This window comes from Seriola lalandi, unplaced genomic scaffold, assembly GCF_002814215.2.
Source record: "Seriola lalandi dorsalis isolate HSWRI2012SDOR001 ecotype SW California unplaced genomic scaffold, Sedor1 jcf7180002054538, whole genome shotgun sequence".
In the NCBI taxonomy this organism is placed as follows: domain Eukaryota; kingdom Metazoa; phylum Chordata; class Actinopteri; order Carangiformes; family Carangidae; genus Seriola; species Seriola lalandi.
The window spans coordinates 538193-566137 of NW_019525091.1; the positions used below are offsets into that span (position 1 = coordinate 538193).

The 27945-nt window shown below is 39.9% G+C and overlaps 1 protein-coding gene and 1 long non-coding RNA gene across 2 annotated transcripts in view; one reads left to right on the forward strand and one right to left on the reverse strand.

The window, feature by feature from the left end:
- Window positions 1-27945, forward strand: part of dbpa (D site albumin promoter binding protein a) — a 38102-nt gene that overhangs the window by 2861 nt on the left and 7296 nt on the right. Inside the window, exons 2-4 of the mRNA XM_023414670.2 lie at window positions 5622-5890; window positions 7158-7353; window positions 27211-27464. Coding sequence (XP_023270438.1) covers window positions 5622-5890; window positions 7158-7353; window positions 27211-27464 — 719 coding nt within the window. The remainder of the gene's footprint in view (window positions 1-5621; window positions 5891-7157; window positions 7354-27210; window positions 27465-27945) is intronic.
- LOC147818657 (uncharacterized) lies at window positions 12924-14356 on the reverse strand. The gene is made up of 2 exons (XR_015437775.1): window positions 14226-14356; window positions 12924-13745 (listed from the first exon to the last, which is right to left on the reverse strand). It is a non-coding gene; the product is annotated as an uncharacterized LOC147818657 (long non-coding RNA).

The following is a 27945-nucleotide window of genomic DNA, read 5'->3' on the forward strand; positions in this document are numbered from 1 at the left end:
TAAATGAAGTCCAATGCGTGCGTGCGCACACGCACACGCACACACACACACACACACACACACACACACACACACACACACACACACAGGGAGAAAAACACACTGTTCAAAAGCGTCCTGCTGTTTGGCGACCCCTGGTGGCCTCTTGGTGCAACTGCAGTTCCTTTCTTTGGAATTTTTTTTGTTGTTGTTGCTTTGCATGAGGAGGAGGAGGAGGAGGAGGAGGAGATGATGGTGAGCCCGGCTGACAGGCTCTCCATGGAGTCAGAAAGCAGCTCTGCTATAGCCCCATTGTCAGCGCTCGTAGAGACCTTGCTCTCCTAATGATAGGTGATGCATTCAGGGGTGTAGAAAAAAAGAACGAAAGATGTTTGTGTGTGATGTTGCTGCATCGCCCGTGGCTCTCCTTCGCCGTTCCCTCTTCCACGATGCAGAGTCAACGTTCTTTCCCTGGCTAGCTTTGTTTGACGCCTTCGCAAACACCCACTCCCATCTATCACATCTCTCGCTCCTTCACACGTCTTTGAGTTTTTCCTCTCACACTTCCCTGTCTCATCAGATCAGTCCGTCTTCCACTTCTCTTCTGTGGCTCCTCTGCTCATTTACATTTCCTCTGGCTTTGTCTTCCTCCTTTTGCCCTGCACTCTCATCCCTCTCTCTCTTTTCCCAAACCCATTTTATTTGCATTCATCTTTCTCTCTCTCTCTTTCTCTCTCTCTCTCTCTCTTTTCTTTCTCCCTCTCTCTCTCTTTCCTTCCCCTTTCCTCTCACATCTCTATCAAATTTACATAGATCCTCTTTCTTCTTTCCAGTCTTTCTTTTTCTGTCTCCTCGCTGTAGCATTTCCTCTTCTCTGCACTGTGGTCAGTTCCCAGGTCATCAGGCTTTAATGACTTGTCCACTTCAGTTCAAAGTGTCATCATCACTTTCATTAAGCCGTGTCACTTCCACTTCTTCTCCCCATCAATTTCCCCTTCTCTCTTCTTCTTTCATTTTCTCCTCCTGCTGCTTTTTATCAAAGGGATGTCCCCGATTCTTTTCAAGTCTTTCCTTGTCTTTCCTTTCCTTTCCTTTTCAAAGCAAGGGTCAGGAGTTGAATTAAAAACCTGTGGACACAAATTAGGAATATATACCTTAAAATTACTTTATTATTGCTCTTGAGTTGAGTTGAATTAGGTGATGGATCACACCTCACTGTAGCAATAGCAACTGAACGTCCCATTTCAGACTTGATTATCATAATTATTGATGCATTAATGTGTATATCACTGTAATGCTGCAGCTGGTGACGGTGCGGCTAATGTTAATCATTTTATATAGCGCTGTGTAGCTTGTGAATTCACCCCTGGGGATCAGTGAAGTCTTCTTTTAACCTACAATAATACATCATTATTTATCGATTTATCGTACTTTGCGTTATTAATCTGAATCTGCAAAGTAACTGGTAACTAAATTATATTTTTTAAAAAGTAGCAAAATAAAAAGCATGAAGCAGAAAGTAGATGGGGGAAAAAGGAAATACTCAAGTAGTCTACTCAAGTACCTCAAAGTAGTACTTAAGTACAATACTTGAGCAAATATACTTGTTGTGGTCACATACACTCTTTGTAGCAGTCTAACTGCAATGTTTTGATATGGAGATGCCTACAAATGCTCCATTCATGACTTCCTGTTAATATTGTAAGGTTATCGCATTACCCACGCTGTGATGCTACGGAAGAAAAAACATTGTCTTAGCAGTACTACCTAACAGTAAGCTTCATATACAGTACATATCACTATGTAGCCTAACACAGTGCCTTGTAGATCTTTAAGTCTTTCTCTCAACTACATCTCTTTCACATTATTAACCCTTTGTGTGTTTCTACATCCAAATACTTGCTTTTGCCTTAGTATACCATGTTAAAATTTTTTTACAATGACAATGCTTGGTATGTTTTTTTTTTTTTTTTAGCACATCAGCTGTACGATCTGACCTTTGACTCACTGTATCAACATATTGGCCCAATAAGACGTACCAAAGCTCATAAAATCTGATTCGGAAAAATTATGTTTTATTTACTTATACAGAAAAACACACATGCTCATTGAAGCATTTTAAAGGTTTTAATAGTAAGCACAGGTTGTAAATGTGAATAGGTAATGGTAAAATAGAGATAATAAAATATTATACCATGATAAATCAAGGTATATACAACTATTTACATCAAAAAGCAGGAGTAACCACAGGCGTTTTATTTACTCTCTACTCTTATTAACAGAGTGTGAAGGGTTCCTGAAAAGTGCAAAGTAACATAAAAAAGGTACAATTTCGTTTCCTTCATTTCCCCCCAAAACCCTCCAACTCAGAATGCCACATGAACAGTTAAGCATGTGTTTGCCATCTTGCTTATTCACCGGAGACAAGCTAACATTAGGTGCAAAACAGACTATCCTACCTTATTACATAATAGCATTTTAAACTGCTAGCATCGCTCTTCCAGCAGCACCACAGCTGTTTTATTTAGCCTGTTGAGTCTATTTTATTTAATGTGCAGAACCAGAGCATCGAGCCAAAATGTTGAGCACTTGTTGTAACTGACAGACGACAAAATGGAGGTGACTGGCGAGCAACTGGAGCCGTGCAGCGAAGGTGTTTGTGCTTGTTTGTGGAGAAATGGCTCATAATCATGAATACAATAGTAATCTGTGCGTTCAGTCTGAGTTTTGTAATGAATACACAGGAGATTGAGGAGAAACTGGCAGGCAGATGATGATGTGGACGGTGATGATAACAGAGATTATGAGGGACATGAATATGGTGGCCTCGACTCTCTGCTCTGCTGTTTTCCTGCTGTTTTCCCGCTGTAATCTTTCATGTCTTCATGTTCTTTAATCCCTTTAAATTTAAATTTCCGGCCTTCCTCGTTGCTCTCCCTCAGCCTCTGTAGCTTGTTCCCTCTTTCTCATTACTCTCTCTGGCTCTGTCATCCCAGCCCAGTTAAATATGCTCTTTTATTACTATTTTATTGGGTTTTATTATTCAGTGTGCCATTTATTCAATATGCACTTTTGGAGACACAATTCTTTAGAATAATATTACCAAAGGATCAGAGAACAAAACAATCACTGTAGCTTTTTCCGTACAGTGTTTCAATTAAATCAGGTTCATGTTTTATTTGCAGGATTTCCTTTTATTTTTTTCTGCTGATGGTTTATTGATGCCTGAAGTTTGTATCTATCTTTCCATTGCACTCCCTCCCTCACTGTGGGGGGGTCAGAGTGCAGGGTCAACTTTATCTATGGATGCCTTTTAATGATTGCAACTAAGTGCTTTGCAGAAAGCAATGGACAGAAGCTGGTGTTCAGTAAACAACAGTGCATCCTCTGGAGCTGTTTGTTGATGCTTGTTTGTCTTTTTAAATGATTATCTGACATAGTATTCACACAATTGTAAATGCATTATTCCTCCTGTTTGAGCTCCAGCAGAAGTCTCATCAGTCAGATATTCCTGTCTGCAGATAAATGCAGGAACACCTCACAGATCTGGAGCTGGAACAAAGTGATTGAAGGGTGGTCTGTCCATCTGATTTTACCCCAAATCAGTCACGTTTTTAGTTTTTTTTTTTAATTGAAACAAATTAACAGAACAAGGTCCAAGAAAAGAGCCAGAGCTTTTGGAACCAAATGTCCATTTTGTGCCTTGCTCAAGAGCTCTCAGAGGGCAGTTCAGTCTCATGGTGGTTGTGCGTACCAGCAGTGTGACCAGGTGCACGACAATTATTGTATTTGTACAATAATTCAAGTATTTGACTAATGTATGATCAATGATACTAAAAACGTGATAATAATTCAGTGTGTCATGGTGTCATAGTTTTCATGACAGTAAAAGGGTATAGAGCTGAATTGTCACCAGTAGACGTGGTGTGCACGATGTCACAGACCTTCAGCCCTCGCTGCCATTTGCAGGTTAAAAACAAAACCTTTGGTGCTTTACACTCTGGATTCTGAATGTTCGATGTCTTTTTGCAATTATCTGGTTTGTTGCATAGTCTCGTATAATGATGAATAATAAAACATAACATCATCAAGTCGGCAAGAGTAATTACAGTTACACAGAAATAAGAAGCAAAATCCCTGAGTGTATTGAATTGAACTGGAGAAAATAATGTGTTATGACGTCCTTCAAAAGTCACATAAGCTGTTTCCCAATTCAGGCGCTGCATCCTTTCGGAGGACGCGGTCCACGAAAGGTCTGGCCTTCCTAACTGTCATAAACCGCGAAGGGTGAACTGAAATAGTCTTTGGATAATTTTCGCTTTGTGTCACCATCTGCAGTAAAGCGGGGCTCCTGTCACCTGGCAACCTTGATCACACATGACTTTTTTTTTTTTTTAACAAAAACATGAGGTGTTGAGACTCTTGGTTTTTTAACAGTTGCCCCATTAGCTGATGAACTGAGCTGAAACCCAGCTCTCACATTTAAAGGTGGCTCTGTCATTATTTTCATTACTGGTGTGAAATCAATTTTGGGATAAATTGGGCCACGAAATATCTACCTGTCAGAGCCTTCACAGCCTGAAAAAAGAAAAGTACATTTTTTGGTTGCGTTTGAAGGAGCCTTCGAAATCGGGACAGCGTAGTCGTGCCACAGTGATGCAATCAGTCTTCAAATGCAGCCTCCAAAGATGCGGCCCTCGAGGGACAAGCTTTAGTCTCCATATAACACACACTGAATGCATTGAACAGACAGTAAGGTATGGTAGCCCAGTGTTAACTCACATTGGCGCTGGAAGAAAGAACGCTTGTTTGTAGGTGTACATAGAAAACAAATGGCACGGTTGTTTTTGATGTGCATCACACACCACCCTGTGTTGCCCTTAGGGGCTCAAACCTGGGACCATCTGGCTACCAGACATAACTTTAAGCACTTAATTGAAGTACAGTGTGTGTAGGAATATTTCCAAATAATCAATTTGTCTCAAAACTTTAATGTGTCTATAACTGTACCAAAGTAGTGATATCATTTATAGTTGCGTATCGGTGGGGGAAATACAAAAACTGCTTACATGCATATTTCTTACTTGCTTTACTTCAGGGTCAATTAATCACAAAACCTCTTATTACAAATCTGAGTTATTTTTTAAATTAAAAAATGTTTTTAAAATGTTATGACATTTTTTTCTAAATAGTGTTGGAATAAAAGGCTGAATTAGTTTGACAAGTGCTTCACATTGGGTTTCATTCTTACATCAATAAATCATTGCACTGGATTAGTCTGAGGACAGTTTAATTACAGTAAACTAATGAGTGTATTGTGGATGAGATTATCAGCCTTTCACTGCACAGTTAGACTCACATTTAAAATCTGCTGGATTGTTCTGCTGCACAAATGTAAATATATTCAATCTCTGATACTAAAACTTGTTCCATTTCCACATTTCTAACTGCATAGTTTCACGTTATCTTATCTTGTCTGACTGGATATCAGTTGTCATTGGCTCTTATCTTTCCTCTTGCCCTTCAACACAAACATAGAGAGCGGGAGGAGCGATAAGTGTTGTTACCCTATGCGGTCAGAAAAAAATTCAAAACATCGCCACAGCTTAATTAAACAAACTCTTTATCCTCCTTCTCTACAGACAAAGACAAGCCCTCAGACTCTGATGAAGACTCAATGGGTGTTAACACCGGAGGGCCTGGTGGGGTGGGAGGAGCCCCGGGCTCTGGCGCCCTGCGGCCCAACTCCCAGTCAGCCTTCCTGGGCCCTCTGCTGTGGGAGAGGACCTTGCCATGTGATGGAGGCCTGTTCCAGCTGCAGTACATGGACCTGGAGGAGTTCTTGACCGAGAACGGGATGGGGATGCATACCAACGGACCCAGCTCCACAAGCGCCCAGATCCCCTCCCAGGTAAAGCTGACGAAGACCAAAAGCTTCACAAACTTTACTTCAACCTGCAAGAACAAGATTTATTTTATTTTACAAGGTACAAGTAGAGTATAAAGCTAAACAAGGAACACAGTTAAAAGCAAAAGACATTGCTCCTACTGGATGAGCACTAAATACTGACATATATTTGAATACACATATATTGTATTTACCCCCAGAGTAGTCCCACTATACAGTTCAAAGGCATGTCAAGATTATTGGCACCAAAATATGAGCTAATCTGCTTGCAAGCCAGAGAGTGACATTGGTTTGTTTAGCCTTCAGGGCCACAAACATCCATCCAAATGTGACCTGCTTTCTGTCCTCAAAGTTGTGCAGCAACAGTTGACAGACTTTGCACAAATTTATATTCAGTAAAATAAAAAATAAAAATCTCACACTGAGCAGCTGAAAACCTTTGATTAGATAGAGAAAACCAATCATTAGCTTGTTAGGTCCCAGACTAGCTAGTTAGCTTGCTAGTTAGCAGGTTAGCATACTAGCTTAATTGCTCTCAAGCTAGTTAGCTTGCTACTTAGCACTTAGCTTACTAACTAGCTTGTAAACTAGTTAGCTTGCTCATTAGCAGGTTAACTTACTATCTTGCTCGTAAGACAGTTGGCTTACTTGTTAGCAGGTTAGCTTACTAACCTGCTCGTAAGCTAGTTAGCTTGCTTTCTAGCGTGTTCATCACCCTGTGTTAATATCATACAGACTTTAATCACAAGCAGTAGAATGGGAAAATAGTTCACACCAATCTTGTCGTTGCATTTCTCAGAATTTCTTACGGCTACGGTAGCTCCCTCTCGACAAAAAGAACGACAGATGTGTCACCAGACTGACGGCATAATGACTGAAAATCTAACATCACTGGTAGTCAAACAAAATCCAGCTGTAGTATTCATGTCATGTCTTCTCAGAGCACTAAGGGTCAATAACAGTTTGCCCATCATTTCAAAACAGAGAACCATTGTCTTCACTTGGCATCGCTCAAAATGTCAACAAGAAGCCCTGTTGTCTGGGCCAAAGATTACATTTTCTCTCTTAAGTTGAGCTCTGTAATCTCTTATGGGTGGAGAGGTGGCCATGTCCAACACCTGAATTTAATTTGAGTAAATTGGATGAATCCATAGCAGCTCAGTTAGTAGTGTTTTTATGCAGCTCTCTGGTCTCCATGTAGACTAATGATACAGTTCACAGACTTTTGAAGAAGAGGTTTTATTTTAATTTTTCTGGTTTCTCCTCCCAGAGTTCCCAGTCGGCAGTCCCCAACCAGAGCTCCCAGTGCCCTCCCACCTCTCCTCCACCCTGCTCCTCCTCTTCCTCCTCCATGTCCTCTTCATCCTCCTCTTCCTCGCTGCTGGGACTTGAGACTGTTCAGCCACAGCCGCCACCACCACCTCAACAGCAGCAAAGCATGATGGGAGGACCTGAGTGTCTACATGGTGAGTGATTGTAGATTTTCAAAACATCACAGCAGTGAGCTGAGAGGAATCTGGGGGCACAGTCAGTCAGTTTAAGACCCTTTTTAATTGAATTTGACGAGTTAATACATTGTTCATTGGTTATTTCCTTCATCAGTGAGTCCAAAGACTATCAAACAGGAGGAGGTTGTAAGAGGAAATGGTTTGGTATCTTTAAAATCTTAAAAATGAATAGAAAATAAACAACTTCCTTGTTAGAAATGAAAAATCTTTTCTTCCTGTAGCTCACAACAGTGAGATTAAAACTAAAGTCATGTGAGAAGGAGACAGTTCTGCGGCAGCTAATGCAGTCAGACACATATGAAGCTGCAATATGCAAAAGCCTCAATGTGATCTGGCAGTAATGAGGACACAGATCTGATACATTAAACCCAGTTCAACCGTTCGACTCCTTCAATAATAACCAGAGTAGGATTGTCTCTAATTATATCCCCGTGTGATAAATGGCTGACGCGCTGTTCTTAGGCCCTCCACGGTTCTATCCACCAGCCTGTTTTCACTCGTCATATATTCATAATTTATTGTTTCCTCTCTCTGCTGCCTTTGATATGAACCAGAGCTGCCACAACATCAGAAGTGCCTTTCTAGCTGTCCGTCTGTCTGTCTTTCTCTTATTTATTATTTTTTTCTCTTTTGGAGATTTCACAAGTCTGACAACTTCCAATTCCGACTAATTGAAACCACAGAGCCATTCTTGATAATGCTGACGGTCGTGTTTTTTGATTCCTGTGAACCACTGAGTAAATCACCACAGCTAATTTAGTGATGATTTATTGAAGACAGATTGCCACGTCTCTGTAAATGTTAATTGATTGCATAGACATTTAAAGGAAGGATGAGACAATATGTGGACGAGTGCGTGAAGTAGACGATTGGAGACCAAACTTTTTTTGTGTGGTCTGTGTTTGAGTTGTTTTAACTGTTTAAACTTATTTTGTGAATTTTATCTTGACATGAAAGTTTTACTGAATTGAATCAACTGAGAGAGACTTGTTTGATCATATTTTATTTATTCAAGTGAAGGCAGAGCTGTGTGAGTGTGTGTGTACGTAAAAATAGGTACCTATCTGTAAAGCTGCAGCCAATCATGATACAGTTAGGCTTTAAGTGAGTTTTCTGGAGACAAGTACTTGATTAAGGATAAACTCAGTGGGGCTGGCACTTTACAAAAAGTCAAGTTTGAAGGAATTTGAACTGGTGCATAATTTATTCACACTAATTTGAAAACAAACCATAAGTAAATGGGCAAAGCTGAAAGTAAATTGAAGAGTGGAACACAAGGAAAACTAGTTTTTGCTCAGAGACTATACATATTGAATTTGACCGGCTCATTACAGTTTGAATATTCATTTATTCTTTCTGGATGTTTGAATTTTAAATATAAAGTGACAGCCCTAAAATGTATGTATCACATGTCCCTTCCCTCGCTGTTGTCTCAATCTTTGTAGAGCCATATGAAAGCATTAAGGTAAACCTGTATTGACTGTTTTTTTTTTTTTGCCAACTTCGGTTTTTGGTCTCTTCCATCGTGTGTCACCAAATGTGACAAATCAGAAAAGTTTACCAACTAGTAGCTAACTGTGTCTGTCCTTTCAATAGTGAACAGTGGGATTGTGAGAGTGAACCAAAGCAGTAAAGATTGCAGCCGTAAAAAACAGAAAAAAGTTAAAAGACACTAAAACGCATTGTAGAGCTGAGAAAAACTGCAGATATGGATGATTATTGTATGTGTGTTCATCGTTTTCACCTCATACAGTCATTTGATCCATTGCTAATATAAAAACATCGATTAGTGCAACTTTGAAACACTAGTAGCTAGCTATCTTACAAAGTAGAGAAGAAGGAGATGAACATAATGTTGGTTAACCTCACCTCTGTTAAAGCTGCAAAACTACAAAAATATATTTATAATGAAATTGTGTAAAATAAAAACAAATTGTAATTCATATCTTTCACTTAAATTTCTCCTTTAGTTGTTCTAACATTAACATCAGCTTCCTGCATCGTATGACAATATTTAGAATAAATATTTATATCTTCATTGAAGCTGTATGAATTCTTTACACACATTGCTCCAAAATTCTGCCTGATATATCTGGTAGCCTCTGAAAGTTGTCAAGCTCTTTAAGAATGCGAAATAAAGTTCTGCAGGTTTGAGTAGATTTGGCTGCACAGAATAAATGTGTAAAGATAAGTTTTCCCGTGGGCACTTTAAAGTTAAAGGGTTTTGTTGGTAGACATATTTGTTCAGAAACCTTTGCTTGACTCGGTTTTGATCATGTAGCGAAGATCAGCTCCGTACTTCATGTTTTTTTGTTATTCATACTTAAAGCTTTCATGCACTTTTCAAAAAATTTGAATACTATGAGAGTGCAGGATGAAGAGTTTCGACTCAGCTGGAGGCAGAGAGAGAAGAAGAAAAAAAAACAGAGAGAGAGACTGTAAGGGAGGGAGAAAGAGATAAATTGCCCAGCAGGATCAGATTCTGAGAAATCTTACTGGGACATTGTGTTTATCTTTTTTCTTCCGAGTCTTTAACAATAAGAGAGGAGATGTTTCACTGAAAACGAGCTGCGGAGAAGCTTGAAGAAGAAAATAAAACACAAAAAAAACTGTTGGAAAATGAGACACAGAGAGAAAGAGAGATGCATGAAAGAAAGCAGCAAAGCTTCAGCCTGGATAGAGCTGCTACACTGGATACTGCTGCAAGGCTCTGACTGTGTGTGTGTGTGTGTGTGTGTGTGTGTGTGTGTGTGTGTGTGTGTGTGTGTGTGTGTGTGTGTGTGTGTTCATATCTGCTCTCTGCGCTTCTGTAAGTGTCTATGAATATACACCATCCAGTGTGTGTTTTTGTGCGTGCATTTATGCCTTTAGACGTGCACATTTCTGCTTGTGTGTGTGTGCACTGAACTTTGAACGTGCATATCAGAGTGTCCTCTTTGTTTCGGCATTTGCATGCAACTGTGTAGGCTTTAATGTGAACATACTTTCATCTGTGTGTGTGTGTGTGTGTGTGTGTGTGTGCTCTTTACTCTGAATTATAAACACGTGACTGGGTTGAGCATGATGCATTCAGCCAGAAATCCCTCAGGTCGTTGTGGAGCTGAAGTGTTACTACAGAGCTGCAGAGAGGGAGAGAGAGAGAATCAACCAGAGAGATAGATGGAAAATAGACTGGAAATAATAATCTGATCCACATGCACATGTTTTAGCTTGATTTTAATTCATTCTGGGCAAAAATGAGAACGGCTCAGAGGGAAATGGATGCAGCTGTGGCTTTATAAGACACTCAGATGACATTTTTCACCTGTTTGGTCCCTAAAATGTTGTAAATTGCAAATATTTACATGAGTCAGGATGCAGACTGAGGTCGTCAGTGGAAAGTGGTCAAAATGGATGAAAACCGCATCAATAAAACAATTACTAAAGCAGCTGTTAGGTAACTGTAACTGCAAGAGCGATTATGTTTTCCCTTCTTTTCCTTACCTCACAAAGTCAGACCCTGGCAGGCTCAGTTTTTAGCCTGAAAATCGTCCTCTGAGAATCATCTGAGCCCAGGAGCGGGACTGAAACAGTGCTTTGATGTCATTCACTGTCTCCCAAAACCCCCAAACCTTGTGAATAAAGCTCATAATATTTAGTAAACTTTCAACTAGATTTTGCGTCCACACGAATCCTAATGGTTGTGTTTTCTGCTGGAATGAGGAAGAGCCTGGAAGCTTCACCACAATCATTACTGCCACACTTAAGAGAAAACATAGAGGAAATGAGACAGAGAATGCTAATGAGCCTTTGATCACGTCTGTTAAGTATGTCATGTAATGTGTATGTAAAATAGTTCATGGTGCAGATGGTATTTTAAGAATGTTTTTCATCTATATTTTTTTCGACGATTTCCTGCCTTTTCTCTTAAAAAACACAATTTATGAACAGATATTCAAAATCAATGTTCTGGCTTCAAAATGAAACATGATTCCCCAACTGGGTTTTCTATTTTACTTTGTATTATTCCGAAATTGATTTTTGCTGGATAATTTGGAAGAAATTCTAATTTTGGCTTTTTCAAATTTCTGTTAGACCAGTCAGAGACACGTTTGTCCTGTCCAGTGTGTGAAGAGTTCATGTCGATGTTTCAGTTCGTTACAGGAGAGAATTTGTCAGGTTTAACTTTGATCCAAAGTCATTTTGGTGAACACCCACTGATGATGCTCTCGATGCTCACTGAGCCAGAGAATTGATAAGAAGTTAAAGGAAGACGACCATGGGACTCGGGATGATGGGAGGATCATAGTCTATAGTTCAGACTGATCTATTTAAAATTGTGGTTCTGCAATGCCTTTTTTCTCTGTAAAGAACAATCATTTGTTTCATTGGCTCAAGGTCATAGCTAATGAATCATGAAACACTTACAAGCGGATAGAAGGAACCGAAATGAGTTGGGCTCAGCCTTAGAGATAGGGTGAGGTATTCGGACACCCTGAGGGAGTTTTGAGTAGAGCCGCTGCTCCTTCATGTGAAAAGGAATCTGTTGAGGTGGTTCGAGCATCTGAAGGATGAGTCCTTGGTGCCTCCCAGTGGAGGTCTTGCAGGCTCGTCCAATTGGTAGAAGACCCCGGAGCAGGCCCAGAACATGCTGGAGTGACTATATATCTCATCTGGCCTGGGAACGCCTTGGGATCCCCCAGGAGGACCAGGAAAATGTCATGGGGGAGAGGGACGTTTGGGATACGTTGCTTGGCCTGCTGCCACTGTGACCTGACCCCACATTAAGTGGTTGAAGATGGATGGAAGGATCATGTAGCACCTTGTTCAAATCAGGCTGCAGCTTCGAAATTTCCAGGTCAATTCACTCAGTCAGAAACCTTCCCAGTGTCGCACTGGCCACCGGGCATTCTGGGACAAATCCCGGTGGGCTGCTGCATCAGCAGGCTGGTTTACAATCAAAAAAATCCATAAAGTTTTTCCCGGTGCTGTCAGTCTTTTTACCCTCGCTGTGTACCTGTCATTCAGGGTCAATGGACAAATCCAGGACTGAATTTCTTTCCCCGTCCAACCCTGAACCTTCCTAATCAAAACCAGATTTTTAGCCTCAGTTTCCCATGAGCCTGTGCATCATGGAGGATGCAAGAACTCATTGAACTGTGATGTGAAAGCATCTGCTGCACTAGTTTTTCGCAGCTATTACAAAGGCGACCTTTAGGGCCGATCAACCACTAAACTGAACAAAGAGATTGCTCTGACTTAAAATCTACATCAGACATATAATTTGATGAATAAATAAAATAAGTTTGACTCACTGATGTCATCGGTTTGACACACGTGAGAAGCTTCACCTGGAGGCACCTGGAGATAAATCCCACCCAGATCTAATCCGTTAGTCTTTTGCTTGAGGCTGATCTGTGCTTCACACTTGATGGGAATCTGCTCAGTTTTTACAGACACATGAAGAGACTGACAGTGAAAGCAGAAGTGGTGAAGTTTGAGTGGGAAGTACAGACAATAACAAACAAGCAGATATATGAGAGAAAATATGGCTTCTATACATTTATAGAAACTTAAACAGGCAAACAGACCAGAGTTTACACACAGCAATTAAATTCAGAACTATATTTTTTAAAGGATGCTTACATTTGATTTGCTTTGATTTATTTATGGCCTGGACAAGATTTCAGGCCTCATTATTTAATTATGTTTCATCCAAAGCTGAATCTTCAGCGAGGATAGGTTGATTTTGTCTGTGTGTGTGAACAACCACAAGAAGCTAATCTAAATGGAGCTCAATATCCCAAACGTATTGTAGTTAGTTGCTTTAAGTTGCTTTATTTAACAGGATTTTAGCCATGTATCCATTATTTCTGACTTCTTACACAAATACTTTACAACACACTTTCTACTACCTGATTGAACCCTTATAGCTCCAAACCAAAATGTGAACAAATATGGCAACAGTTGCTTGTGCAGCAGCGTTCTGACAGATGTTGACAGAGTTTGAGGTTGAGTACTGGAAGGAGGCTGATACTCTGATGTAATGCTTTTTGGTTTGAAAATGGATATACAAATGGCATTTTCTAGAATGCGATGAGTCTTTTTTTTAGTCTAACTTAATTTGTCTTGTCACTAGCACAACATATATGTACATGCTTTGTTAGTTGTTGAGAGTTAAGGCATATTCACAATGCAGAAAACTGGCTTCTGCAAACGTCTCTTCCATTATTGTGTATGTGGTGTAGTGTGACTGCTCTGCACAGATATCCACAGTTCAAGCTGAAACTTCAAATTTGTTGAACTTTGCCCCGAGCCGTGCTGACTTTGTGGGCACAGTCCGTCGCTGTATTGTCTGCCCATTGCTTGGACTGAAAGAAGCATGAAAAAGTGGTTACTTGTGTTTCTGAATTTCCAGAACTGTACAATTACAATCTGGGAGACCAGAAAAAAAGATATTTGCTTAGCAAGATGTCAGCATGCAGATACAACCACCAGATTTTTTCACAAAAACATGGTTAAACATGGTTGGAGTCTCTGAAACATAGCGAACTACTGCTATCAACTTGGTGCAGCGCCACCAGGAGCTCCAGAGATGTAACTACTGCACCAACCAACACTCAGTGCATTAAGACCCTTGTTTTTCCTCCATAAAACACCTTTAGATAAACCATGCTACTTATGTTAGCCTAACTCAATCGGTAGGCATCTTGGTATGAACAAAGAACAAAGAAGTGAACAAAGAAATTAATAGGAAATAGGAATAGGAATAGGGTCGAATAGGAACTGTGCGTCCACATTGATGGATAACATTATTTTGACAAAACTATTCCGACTCAAAATCCACTTACCAGCTTCTTCTGTAGCTTTTAACCATATCACCCTGTCGTCATCAGCAGATAGCGTTTGCTCAGTTGTTGCTTTGTTGGATCTGTTGACACGTCAGTTGAGCAGCTTTAAACCGGCTAGACTGCACGTCAACACCCATCCATCTCTTGGATAGCTGAGCCAATTCCAATGTCAAATACAGATATACAACATGCAGCTAATATTGGCCAATATATGTCAGACTTGCTGGTTAATTAATTTAGCTCTGGTTGAAAGCTCTGGAAAAGCAAGTAAGTGGTCCTTGAGTTGGGATTATTGCCAAACTTCTATTTCCAAAGTAAAAAATGTTTTTGTTGTGTTATGTTTCTGGACATATTTACATAAAAAAATTCCAACTTATTAGCAAAGGCATCACTTATTTGCAGACGTACGAAGGCTAAAACAAACTGTGGTGACTCCTTCATAACGTGGTGTGTGTCATGTGCCACCATACTCAGTTGTAGAAAACACTGAAATTAAACATAAGAGGCTATAGTATAGTCAAAAGGCCTGAATTTTGCTGCATTGCTTCATCACAAGGGCTTCGATTTATAATGAGGTTGCAACAGTAGTGACAGCTTTTTGACCCATAATCCAACCAACTATTAGATTTTATCGTTAACATTTCTGTTCTTTCCACTGCTGAACCTAAAATATACCAAAACATACGCAGAAAAAGTCAGCAGTCAAACTACTGCAGCCTGTACTGTTCAACTGCAGTCACTTACTCTTGCAGATTTAAACACAGATTAGACAACCCTTGGCCTCAAGAACAATATATATGTTTTCTCCTTTAAAAATACAACGGCTTCCCCTCAAACAGAAACCAAATATCAGCGTCTAGACCAGAGGAATCCCAAATAAACCGGCTAGTGAAACAAGACATACATCAACAGTTTAAATTTGACATACACGTATTAAAAGACGAGTTTAGCTTAATCTGGACTGTGCGTTGTTTAGGAAACGAGCTGACGTCCTGTCTCTTTAAAAGAAGAGAGTGCAGGGATAATGCCACGCTGAGGCATTCAGTGATTTAACATTCAGGGCTGTGATTAATCCTGGTGAGGGAAGGGTTAAACAAGACACTGACTCTGCACTCTGTAACACTGCACAGAGAGGGAGAGAAAGTGTGTGTGTGTGTGTGGGGGGGGCTTCTGGAGGGGGAGAGCGAGAGCCCAGTCAAGAGTGTTCGCTTTGCATGTTTTGAAACCTCTCTCTCTCTCCCTCCCTCTCTCTCTCTCTCTCTCTCTCTCTCTCTCTCTCTGTCTCTCACACGCTCGGGCCATGTGCGGCTGCCACCTCACGTGCCGCTGCAGAAAGTATTGGAGCGAGAGAGCCAGCATGCGAGAGAGAGAGAGAGAGATCAACGACAAGGGAAGGGAGGGGCTGGAGGAGGAAAAACAGAGCGAGGAAGAAGGAAAGTGGAGGGAGATAGAGAGAGAGAGAGGAAGCAGTGGAGATTACAGAGCGAATAAACACTGAGGACGAAGCAAAGAAGGAAAAAAGATACAGAGAGGAAGATTTTGAATAGAATTTTAAAAGTGATCTTTATTTATCAGAATATATACTATTTAAAAAGAAGACATAATACATGTACAAATTCACCATATCAGCATGTGTAATAATAAGTCCGTCCTGTGCCAGAGAGGCAACATCAGTTCAATTAGAAACCACCCAGGTCCTGGATTCAACAAGTCCTCCAACCTGAGTCACAAAATCCTCCTTCCAAAGCTTTGATCTGATTCGATCTGATGCCCTTATTGGCCGTGCAGCATCACTTTTTAGCACCTTCTAAAAGCGCAAATGACCTTTTTAGGAAATTAATAATATGACCTTTATTTGGCTCAGACGCCTCTACGGTTAAATGCAGCACACACCGGTGGCATGTTGCATGTGTAGGGAGGCACTACTGCCCTGTTTCTCTCGATGACGTGTGTTTGCTCTTTGAAAAGAATCTGAATCTGCATCTATTTATTCAGTCTGAATGTTGCATCCAGTGTGTGTGTGTGTGTGTGTGTGTGTGTGTGTGTGTGTGTGTGTGTGTGTGTGTGTGTGTGTGTGTGTTTGTGTGCACACTTACGGGTGTCAGTTGATGCATGACAACACTTTAAGGTCATGTCCAGACCTCCGTGACGCACTCCATTGGTGAATCGACTACATGCAAGTGCACATTCCTTTTAGCTTACTCTTTAATATGAACAGAATAATCCTTCCATCGACCTCATGATCATGAAGATGGAGGACGAAATGATTGTGGATCGACAAGTTTAGATTTGTAAATCCCAGTCTCATCGTATCATGAGTTGTTTTCTGATAAACCTTCGTACTCATGAATCTGTAGCTCAAACTGGCCTACATCATATGTCATGGTCTCACCTGTACCTGAAGCAGCTTGCAGGTTTTCATGAAGTGGACAGATTATGTCCAGGCAAGTAAAACTACTTGGTTATGGTGAGGGAAAGATTGTGGTCATGTTTAAAAGAATGCAGAATGCAGTTGTTATTCCTCCGCACGGCGAGGGATTATTTTCTTGGGTTGTCCGTCTGTACGTCCCATCCTCACAAAGGTGAGATATCAGTAAAAATTTCAGTCAATAGTAGGGATGTCCTGATCAATTTTCTTTTGCTGATCTAATATTTATCTACATCTACATAATACATCTGCGCAGAGCACCAAAGAACGTCCATATTAAAACCAGAACAGCAGTGAACTACAGGGTTCCTTTGATTCTCCTGCTTCAGTATGTTGTGTTGTATTTGTGCAGAGCAGCGTCAGTGTAGATCTGCTTTAAAAGGAAGCTTTACAGTGGAGTTAGAAAATCTCTTTTTAGCCACAGAACAAACAAAATGCTGAAGTTCAAATGGAGCTTTTTCAAACAGCAGCAGCACTATAGAATTACCTGCAAAATCTCGGAGCATGTGGCGGCCTTCTTTACATGTCTGCTCATGTCATGTGTCCAGGGGCCCAGCGTCTCATAATCTGATCTGACCAAAGGCAGAGAGAGAGAGTGGTGATTTAGAAAGATGAGAGAGAGGGAGAGGGAGAGAGAGAGAGAGAGACAGAGAGAGAGAGGGAGAGAGAGAGGGAGGAGAGGGAGAGAAAGAGAGAGAGACAGAGAGAGAGAGAGAGAGAGAGAGAGAGAGAGAGACAGAGAGGCGAGGACACTACTATCTCCACACTGTGGTGACATAACTCCCAGTCAGTGTGTTGACATAAGGAACAAGCCTCCTGGGGTGTGTCACCTGGACTGAATTGTTTCTGGTTTGTGTGTGTGTGTGTGTGTGACTGTTTGTTTTGCACACTCATGTGAATGTGCACGTGCCTGACAGTGTGTTTGTTTGTGTGTGCAGAAGGGAGTCCAAGCCTGCCAGGGTGTGTACATGAATGTTTGTGTGTGTGTGTGTGTGTGTGTTCAGTGTCTGACGGTGTAACTGAAATGACAGAGACAAAAAACAGATGTTGAAGTATAATAATAAAATCAGTGTGGTTTAAAATGATCATGTTTATGAAAATGAATTTTTATGAAACATTTAAGATTAAAATTAATTTCTTTTACATAATGATTATTGAAAATTAATATAATTTGATGTAGAAAATAATGTGTTTGTGCTTGTTTGTATCATAAACAGCCATCTGGTACATCTTTAAAAAATACAATTCACTATTCAAACTAAAAATGAAAAAATTACATAAAAAACCATGGTGTCCATCTGCAAGCAAGTGCTTCGGAGTGTGTATGTGTGTTAATGTGTGTGTATGTACGTATGAGTGGTGCCGAAACCATTAGTAAATAAGACGACTAATAGAATATTAATCAACATATTTGATAAACAATTGATTGTTTAAGTTTATCAAGTAAAAAGGGGAAAAATTTAATGAAAAGATTTGTTTCTTCAAGTTTTATATTGTTGTAAGTGGAATTTTTAAAAGGTTGTAAACTGACAGAGAGACACAACTACACACTGTTTTTAGTGACAGTTCACAAACTAAAAATGGTCAATCAATCAATCAATCAATCAAAAGAAAGTTAATCGATAATGGAAATAAATTGCTGTGATCAGAGACAGATCTTCCATGTTCTGAAGGATGTGATGTGTTGAAGACAGAGGCAGAAGTTAAAGATAGGCAGACAGGAGCAGTGGTGAGGTGCTCGAGGGCCCGCCTCTCTGTTTACATTACAGGGAGGGAGCCCTCCTTATGTAACACACTTCCTATATCACATCACATGTTGTGTTTCCAGCTCGTGTTTTTCTGTTTGGCACAAACAGCTGCTCACGGTTCATGTTCATGTTGTCCTCTCAGAGCTGGAGACAGAGATAGATGACACTGATCTGAGTCTTTAACTCATCACTATTAATACTGACACTACTACTGTTGCTGCTATTACTACAAGTAGTACTGTGACTGTGATGTTAGTATAGCTGCTACGGCTGACTACTGCTGCTGTTAGTACTTGAGACTACATATACTACTGCTGGTACTGCTGTTAGTACTGCTGCTGAAAGTGTTATACAGATAAAAGTACTATACTGCTAGTAGGCTACAATGCTAATGTTGTTTTTATATTGCTGCTAAAAATTACTGCTATCACCACTACTACTGCTAATACTGCTGTTTGTACTGAAACCACTACTTCCAGTACTGCACGTACTACTATTATTGCTAGTACCATAAGTACTACTACTACTACTATGACCAATACTCATGCTAGTACTGTTATTGCTGTTAGTGCTACTAACAGTAATAAAAGTACTCACAGCAGTAATAGAAGTAGCACTGTTATTAGTCTAAGTGCTACTGCTACTACTACTACAATGACTGTCAATAATATTTTTAATACTGCTACTACTACTGCTATTAGTACTCTTGCTGAGCCTGCAAATACTACTGCTATAGTACTGCTGCTGAGAGTACTGGTTTTACTTCTACTGCCAGGGCTAGTACTACTACTATTACTGCTAGTACTCCTATTAATAATATCAGTATTGCTGCTATAACTGTTGGTGCTACTACTAAAGTAGAAGAGTAATAACAGTACTAATAGCACTAGTTGTAGTACTGTTAACAGCTGCTACCAATACAATGACTACTAGTAATGTTTTAATACTGCTACTACTACTACTGTCAGTAGACCTACCTGCCCCATTAGGTTACAGCTTCTGCTAGTACTAGTACTACTGCTCGTGGCTCTACTAGTACTTTTATTATTACTCCACTACAACTGTATAACTTTACCACAGTATTTTTACTTCTTCTGCCATTAGTACTAATACTACTAATACTAACTGCCACAGCTGCTGTTACCTCTAGTACTGTTATTGGGGCTAGCCTCTATTGCTATTACCACTGTCAGGATTATTACTGTAATTAAAGCTTATGCTGCTGCTGCTACTGTCATTACTATTACTACTACTATTACTACTACTTTTACTACTACTATTACTACTACTACTGCAGCCTGTTGTAGCCATTCCCTCTTTTCACCCTTGTTTCTGGCTATGACTTGTTTTCTTGTGATTGTTATTTGAAATGATTCATTATTGGTTTTATTCTCTCATCTTATTTAAATGATGTTCTGCTGTGATATTAGTTCATTAATATTTTTCATTTGTTTGAAAGTGCTGCCTAGTTCAGTTGTTTTTTTTTCAGATTAAAGTAAGCAGAGTGTGAGTCAGTCTCATAATTCAGCGCTCCAGTTAATAACTGACACCAATAATCATGTAACTGTACCCCTTACAGCGACTAAATATTGTAGTGTGTCATCTTGTTTTTAACAGAGATGCTCCATTGTCCAACCTGCTCTCATGACTAAATATAATCTTTTGTTTTGTTTTCTGTTTGTTTCTGTTGTATTTTTGAAAAACAATGTGAAAAATAGTTAGTTTGAAATATAAAAAGCACGTCAGCTAATGCAAAAAGTTATTATAACTCCTATTTGTCAGTGTGACGGCTGAAATAAAACCATTTAGACAAATAAGTAGTCGACTGGACATCTCGGTTTCGGAGCTAATGGAGCCAGTAATTGCAGTTTAAATGTGGTGAAGTGCTTAACTTTAATGAAAACTCACTGAGGAAGAAAATAAGTGACTTAAAAGCCGTTGAAAAAGTTCACAAAAATCTACTCAATTACAGTAATCAGAATGGATGTTAATTGTTATCCTCCATCCTTGTATAATTAGCATAATTACCACTTTCCTGGTAATTGCATTGTTTCCATTTATTACATAAGAAAGTAGTGAAACAGGAAGAAGCTTAAACAGACGTAAAGGAGACAGCTTCATCCTGCTGTAGGAGAGTGATGATGATAACGATGATTATGATGATGATGATGATGATGATGATGATGATGATGATGATGAGTCTGTGATGCTAAGTGTGTTAGAAGAGACTGTAATTGCATCTTTATTTGACCTTCTTCGCCTACTTCCACTTCAGTTTTTGGTTTCCCTACATTTCCCAAAATGCCTTTTTTTTTTTTTTTTTCCACAACCGTCCAGAGAACAGCAGCAGCGAGTTTGTTGTATTTCAGCTGTTGGTTTGATGTGTGGGCGGATCAAGTGAAAGTATAGTTAGATCAAGCAAGCGATTAGTCAAGAGGAAGAGTTGCTCACCTGACTCTCAAACCTCAGCTCGTCTATTTTCTGCCTCTGTGGGCGTCTCTGCCCACCACAGCCGATTCCTCCTGTGTGATCCCAGAACATTGGAGCAAAATGGCGGCTGGAGAGAGAAGCGGTTTGATTTTAAAGGACAGAAGCCAAAAAAAATCCCCCCCCCCGACTTTTTTTTTTATTTAAACATTTTGAAAACAGCCTCTCAAAAGTTTGAGAGAAAGAACTTTGAAATCCAAATTCGTCAGTCTGCCTGAGTTCACTCCATCCGAGGATCAACACTTCACATCCTGAGGTGGATCCTGTGATGAAGAATTTTAGACAATACAGCAGTTGTTTTAAGAATGAAGGATTTCAGCCAGGTTTTCTGGACCTGATAAGAATGTGAACAAGAAGCGAAGGCTCTTATTCTAAACCGTCAAGTCCTCGAATTTCACCAAACGAGACCTTCAAAGACCTTGAAAAATCTTGAGTGTGGCAGAGTTGATGCAGGAAGTTTAGTGTTGCAGTTCTGGTAATTACAAACAGTGACATTTGCTACATTTGTTTAAGATAACACTTTATTTTACTTGGCAAGTAGTTTGGTGCTAATTACAGGGAAAAAAAGTTTTAATAAATTTACATTTAATCCCCAGGGACTATTTATTACTCATTTATTAACTATTTGAAACTTTATTCTTCGTTTATGCGTATTTGTTTGTTGGTTTGTAAAGATATTTCACATTTTGCACGTGACGCCCACCTGCCATCCTCTGAATAAGATTGTGCTAGCTTAGCATTTAGAAATAACTATAATAAGTTCCCTAAATTTATGGTTCTTTTCTTTCCAGGAAACTTCTTAGTAGATTATTTGGAAATTTGGAGAATCAGGAAATTCTGTAGTTGGCTACTGAAAAATATTTCATAAACTTCCTTTCAACTTTCATAGAGAAATTCTTCATTGTTCATTAATTGGAAAATGCTCCACACACATTTTATTTTACAGCTCTGGTCTGTTAGGTATATGTTCGTAAATGTAACTGCTTAGTCTGTGAAATTTTATAGAATGGAGTGTGTTTTATTTCTTGATCATCATCAGTATGAAACACAAAACTACAGCATGCAATTCAACCATTATGCATCATATATGCAAATGAATCAATATTTCCCAATATTACCGAGCAGATATATAATGTATAGTAGCTCAAAGTCATGGAAAATCCAAATTGAGATTTTCTTGTCTTTCTAGGAAACTGATGTCTGTTTATGAACTATTTGCCATTTACCTCCTTCATAAGTTACTAGTTCTTCTCTTAAAATATCACTTATAACGAGCGAGTACTTCCCTTATAATTTCTACCAAATTGCGAAGGCCTGTCTTGGAAATATCCTCGCAATTTACAGCTAATTTCAGGAAATTATGAAGAAATTTTCCAGGAAATTAGATGGAAAATACAGGACCTGTAAAATAATGTGTTACCTGAATATCATATTGTCGGGTATGTGGTGCTTCAATCCAAAAATAACATCACTCTATACAGTATTTCAGCCTTCCAGCTGAATTCATAGACATGAGCAGACTGGAGGAGAGACTGACAGGCAGAGCGACAGGCAGAGAGAGAAAACCACATAATCTCAGCTAAATTAATGAAAGCAGAGAGAGAATCCGAGAGTCGGTGGCTGCTTCCCTCCAAATGGCTCCTGCTCACAGACAGGAAATGAAGCCAGGCGAAGCCGCGGCTTGGCGACTGTTTACCCGGCAGCAGTGGGAGCCGTGTTCTTGGATCGGTTTCAACTTTTTGCCTAAAATGGTTGTTATTAGGATGGGGCTTTGGGCAGACTTATCCAGGATCAGCCCTGTCCAGCTGCCAGAGAGTCAGATCAAGCCAGCAGCAGTTCATCTGATAGAGTCCGCTGCCTCAAACAGATGGACCGGAGGATGTATGGATGGATAAAGGGCGGGGTCGGGTGGGGGTTATGGTACATTGCATTACGGTTAATGCTGTAGACGGCACTTGCATCCAAAGAGATTCATGATGACAGTATGCATGTTTGCATAAATATGTGTACAGTTCATATGTAGCATGTACTGTAAGGATGGATAGATGTAGGGTTGCAGTGATAAGGATTAAATTCATAATCTAGTCGTGGATCAATCTGTTTTAAGGATTGTTCAATGAACAGTTTGATCAATAAAATGTGAGAAAGCTGTGTATATGCAGGATCGAGCTTACAGTTTGGTGTCTTCAGATTGTCCAACCATCTGTCCAAAAATATTCAAATCACAAAGAGAAGCAGGAAATCCTCAGTGTGGTCAGTCTGGAGAAGAGAAAAAGAGGCGTTAAAGCTGCCAACACAACACTGCCGTATTATGATTATTAGATTAAAGATGCTAAAAAATGAGGAGTCAGGTGATAATTATCTATCAGTTTGTCACAACTAGGAACCCCTTCTCACATTACACAAAGTCATTCAATCCATATTTGATATAAAATATTGATAATAGCGGCTTTAATTGATTGATGTTCAAAAACCTGTGCAATTTAATTTAATTTCCACAACAGAATTACGCATCATTACAAACATGTAATTCATGTTCTTGATACTAATTTAAAAAAACTAAAACTTGGTCCCTTTGTCACAAGTTAACCAATATTGTTTAATAATTCTGCTGATTTACAAATCACTGTGGGGAGTGATGGGATTTTGACTTCCTAAAAACAGCATGACAGAAAATCATTTATCATTAATAAGCAACATTTAATAACTGTTTACGTTTTTAGAAGATACTATTATACCACTTTACAATAGGACTATCCCTATAAAAGATTTATAAATGGTTTATAATTTGGTTATTAATTTGGTTGTTAACACTTAATAAATCATAAATAAACAATTATAAACGAGATGCAGGCTCACTATTTGGCAAGATCATAAATAATCTTTGCCTCTAACTTCCGAGTCTGAATGTCAGAGTAACTGTCCCACTGGTGTTTTCTCTACTCAGTGTTTGTTTAAGTAAGTAAATTCATGGTTTATCCATTATTCATGCAGGTTAGTCGACCAGTCAGAGCGACATCGCAACATGTTTGGAGCGGTTTGTTGTGTTGTGCTGTGGCAGGTTGTAGAGTTCAGTCCTTTAGTTCACTTGTTTAGAAGCAAAACAAAGATGGCACCAGACAACAACAACAACCACACTGCGATGGCCGGAAAATTGAGAGGAATTTTAATCAGGTTTTTTGTCCCTTCTGCCAAAACGTCCAACTCTGAGGGACGACGGCTTGCCAAAACTCTGCGACCAGTAAACAAGCTACTGTATTTGTGGGTTCATGTGATATTTGTTTACCAGCCCCTGTTTGATTGCAGCTGGGCGCAGGGAACCTAAAATATACACCAAAGCCAACTTTTCCACTCAGAAAACCAACTATTAAGGATAATAACTGCAGAGCAGAGTGATGCATTCATGTTACACTGAGGGTTATGTAATTCTAAGCTCTCAGCTGGAAAAAAAAATACTCAAGATATACCCTCTATTGTTAGAGTGAAGTAGGAAATGTGGGTTATATTTTTACTAAGTGTGTCACGACTCCTATTTGGTTTAACAAATGGTGTAAAAGTGTAGGCAACAGTTGGTTTCCTTTGGTCCTCGTGGGTTTTCATGAGCAGATCAAAATCCCTGAGGAGTCAAACGATTGGATGTAAACACAGTCGTAAGGAGATTTTATCAGAGTTCAAACTGAAAAACCCCCCCACCATTCACAAAGTTTATAACCCCAGAATTTCCCACTCCTGCTCGCTCAGTGTGCAGTCGAGTGTCTTCAGCTGGAGTTTGGGGGGTTGGTTTATTTCAACCCTCTCTTTCCCTTCAAATACGCCCCCCCCCCCTCCTTCCGCGCTCGCCACGGAGCGTCAGCTTGATTTCTCAGAGCCTGTAGAGGATTTGGTTGTGGTATTGTGGTTGACACGCACAATAAAAATGAGTGACAGCTCACAGCGGCAGTCAAGTAGCAAATCAGTGTCAGTCGTGCTGCTCTGACTGACTGACATTTTCAGGTTTACAAAATGCTCCGGTTGCACAAAAGGGCCGGGTGGCTGAGGACAATGTGGGGGTTTCTGTGATTTGACAAATGCATGAATGATTTATTTTGGTGCAGTAAAACCAAATTAAGACGTAAATCTATCATTACCGAGAGGGATTTTTGGATACGTATTTTTAAAAGCAAACAGAATTTCCTCTAATCTCTGCTCTGTCTCTCTCCCTTGCTGCCGGCTGAATTACTTTCTGTAAACATGTCCCTTTTGTTTAATTTGCTCAAGTATGTGAAATCTTTCCACCACTGTTTCACTCGATATTGGTCACCAGCTCTGCGGTTATTTATAATCTGTGGCTCGGAGCCTAGAGCTCCAAAAAAGCGCCTCACAAACGCTGCCACAATAGAGGACTCTCTGGTGCTGGATAATTGCTCGGCTAACACTTCAACTCCAAAGAGGAAAACGTTTGGGAAAATCAAGTTTTCCCCAAACAAAATGTCTGGTAACCAGCCGGTTTTAGAGAGACTGCTGAAAATGGAGTCGTTACTATTTTCGGGTCTATTCTGTTACATTCACAAAAGCAGTTGCTAATATAGAGTAGCTGCGGGGTAAAAGCATCGTGGAGCGTGTTTCACATTCACTGCCACATGATTTGCTACCAGGATCCAAGAATTACTTGAACCATTCAATTCAGTTAATAATAATAATACTATTGATTTTTAACACCATTATTGTGCTTTGGCAGCAGCAGTGTGAGAATATCAAGCCAAACCCACTGGAATCGAGTCAAGAAAATAAGAACTGACATTATCTGTTGTCTTGTAATAGAGCATTTTTTAGATGTAAACGGGCTCAGTCGACTTGATTCCTGATTGGATTTCTCTGATTTCCTGTTTGCGGTTCAGATGCGGTCAGTCTGGGTGTGTGTCGAGCTGATTTCCTCACAGCCAGCGCCACAAAGGGTTAAACAAAAAAACCTGATCTCTCCTGCTTGTTGTACATCCAGCATGATGTGAACCCGCTGCCCTCACTGAGCGTTTCTGGCTCAATACTGACACTTGGTGGTGAATCACTGTCACTGCAATGACTTGTGGGAAACGAGACTATAAGATGCTGCTTGTTTGTAAAGCTTTAAAAAAGGGAGATACGAAAGGTTCCTGTGTCCTCCTGCCTTTTTAAACATAAACATGCGAGCTGTAATTAAGAAAAGAGAAGTGGGTGGATGTAAAAGAAAACAAACATGTTTACTTTCCCCCCTCCACCAGCAGTTTAAATCAAATTTGAACATATTGTCCGCTGTCTATAGGATAATCCTCTTTATGGTCAACTCATCTCGGCGGGCCTCACTCTTGGCTCGCCGCTCTCGGGATGAAGCGGCAGCAGAGAGAGCGAGTGTGCAGCACATGTGACTGAGGCCTCTAGATGGAAAGTGGTTGAGCACCACTCTAACACTATGGGGTTTGACCTGTGATGGATTTTAAACAGCCAAACCAATGAAAACGTCTGCTATAGAACAGATTTAAATCAGATCCCTTTCACGCTCCACATATATTATTACAGCTAAAACAAACATTTGAAACAAATATTATTATGAATTCATATGAATGTGATGAATTTAGAAAGTGAGTTTCAGTCATCACTCACAAAACTTATGCTACAAAATCCTCAAAGCAAACGACAGATTTTCCACAAGCTGGTTGATGGAGTGTTTGTTAATTAAATCTCAAGTTTGAATTGTTTCTGTTTGTTGATGTTCAGTTTGGTGTTGTAAGGTGCTGGAAATGTGGGAGGCGTTAATTCTTTAAAACTAATTGAGAAAAGTACAGTCATTGTACAAATACAGTAAGTGTACAAAGAGAACTGAATTTCCACCAATGACTGGTAGATAACACCCAGGCGTTAGCTGTTAGCTGCTGTTAGCTCTGCCGCTTCTGCTGCTCTCTGTCATGTGACCGTCCTCATTCAGGGCAGATGGGCTCTGATCTGCAGATAAAACTAAAATTAGATGATGGTGATTGGACAGCTAAAGGAGCAATCAAGCCAATCGTGCTGATTGTGTGTTTATTACATCTGAATGGACACATGGCTGGACATATAAAGAAAACTAACCCGCACTCCCTCCTCTCCCGTGTCTAACCCCTTCTTCATTTATGGTTGGTTTTATTGATATGACTGCCACAAATTTCCATTATTACCAAAGCAGCCTGTATGACTGTGGTGAATACAACACAGGGATTGTTTCAATACGTTTTTAATGGCCTCTTTACAGCCACTGATCAAGAGCCGAAGACCATTATGGCCGCCTGAGCCATATAACCACACAATAACCATTTCTCTTCCACCCTCTCAGGTGGGCAGTCGGTGCCTCAGGACCCATCACCTTCCTCTACCTGTCCTCCAGGACCCCCCGGGCCTCCGGCGGCCGCCAACAGCAGCAGCGAAATTATGGTGAATTTCGACCCTGACCCAGCGGACCTGGCGCTGTCCAGCGTTCCCGGCCAGGAGGCGTTTGACCCGCGGCGGCACCGCTTCAGCGAGGAGGAGCTGAAACCTCAGCCGATGATCAAGAAGGCCCGCAAGATGCTGGTCCCAGATGAACAGAAGGTAATACATCTCCCACAATTCTTAGCTCTCCTAATGTCAAGTTTTATTTTTTCACCATGGGAATGTGACAGATGTGAAGTGTAAACATGCCCACTGGCCGTCGGGTAAATAATAAGCTTCGCTTTTTTTGGTTTTAAAGATTTTACAGTGAGTTAAAGGTAAACACAGACACATATGTAGAAGCTGATATTATAAACATCTTAAAAAGATTTTTATAAACATGTTAAAAAGCTAAAAAGAGAAGTTAAGAATCAATTTTTACATTTTGTATGATGATTTAGAGAAACATGACTTTAATGGCCAGTGAGCAGAGTATTGCCTAGTTTTCACCCTCTTATACTTTATAGTTAAAGACAGTCAGTTCCTGTCCTGTACTTTGTTTTACTGTGAAAAGCTCAATACTATTCCACATTTTCTTTAGGAATTTTAGTCTCAAAGCAGCAAAAATATTTATATTGTCAAGTCAATTTTATCTCTTGAG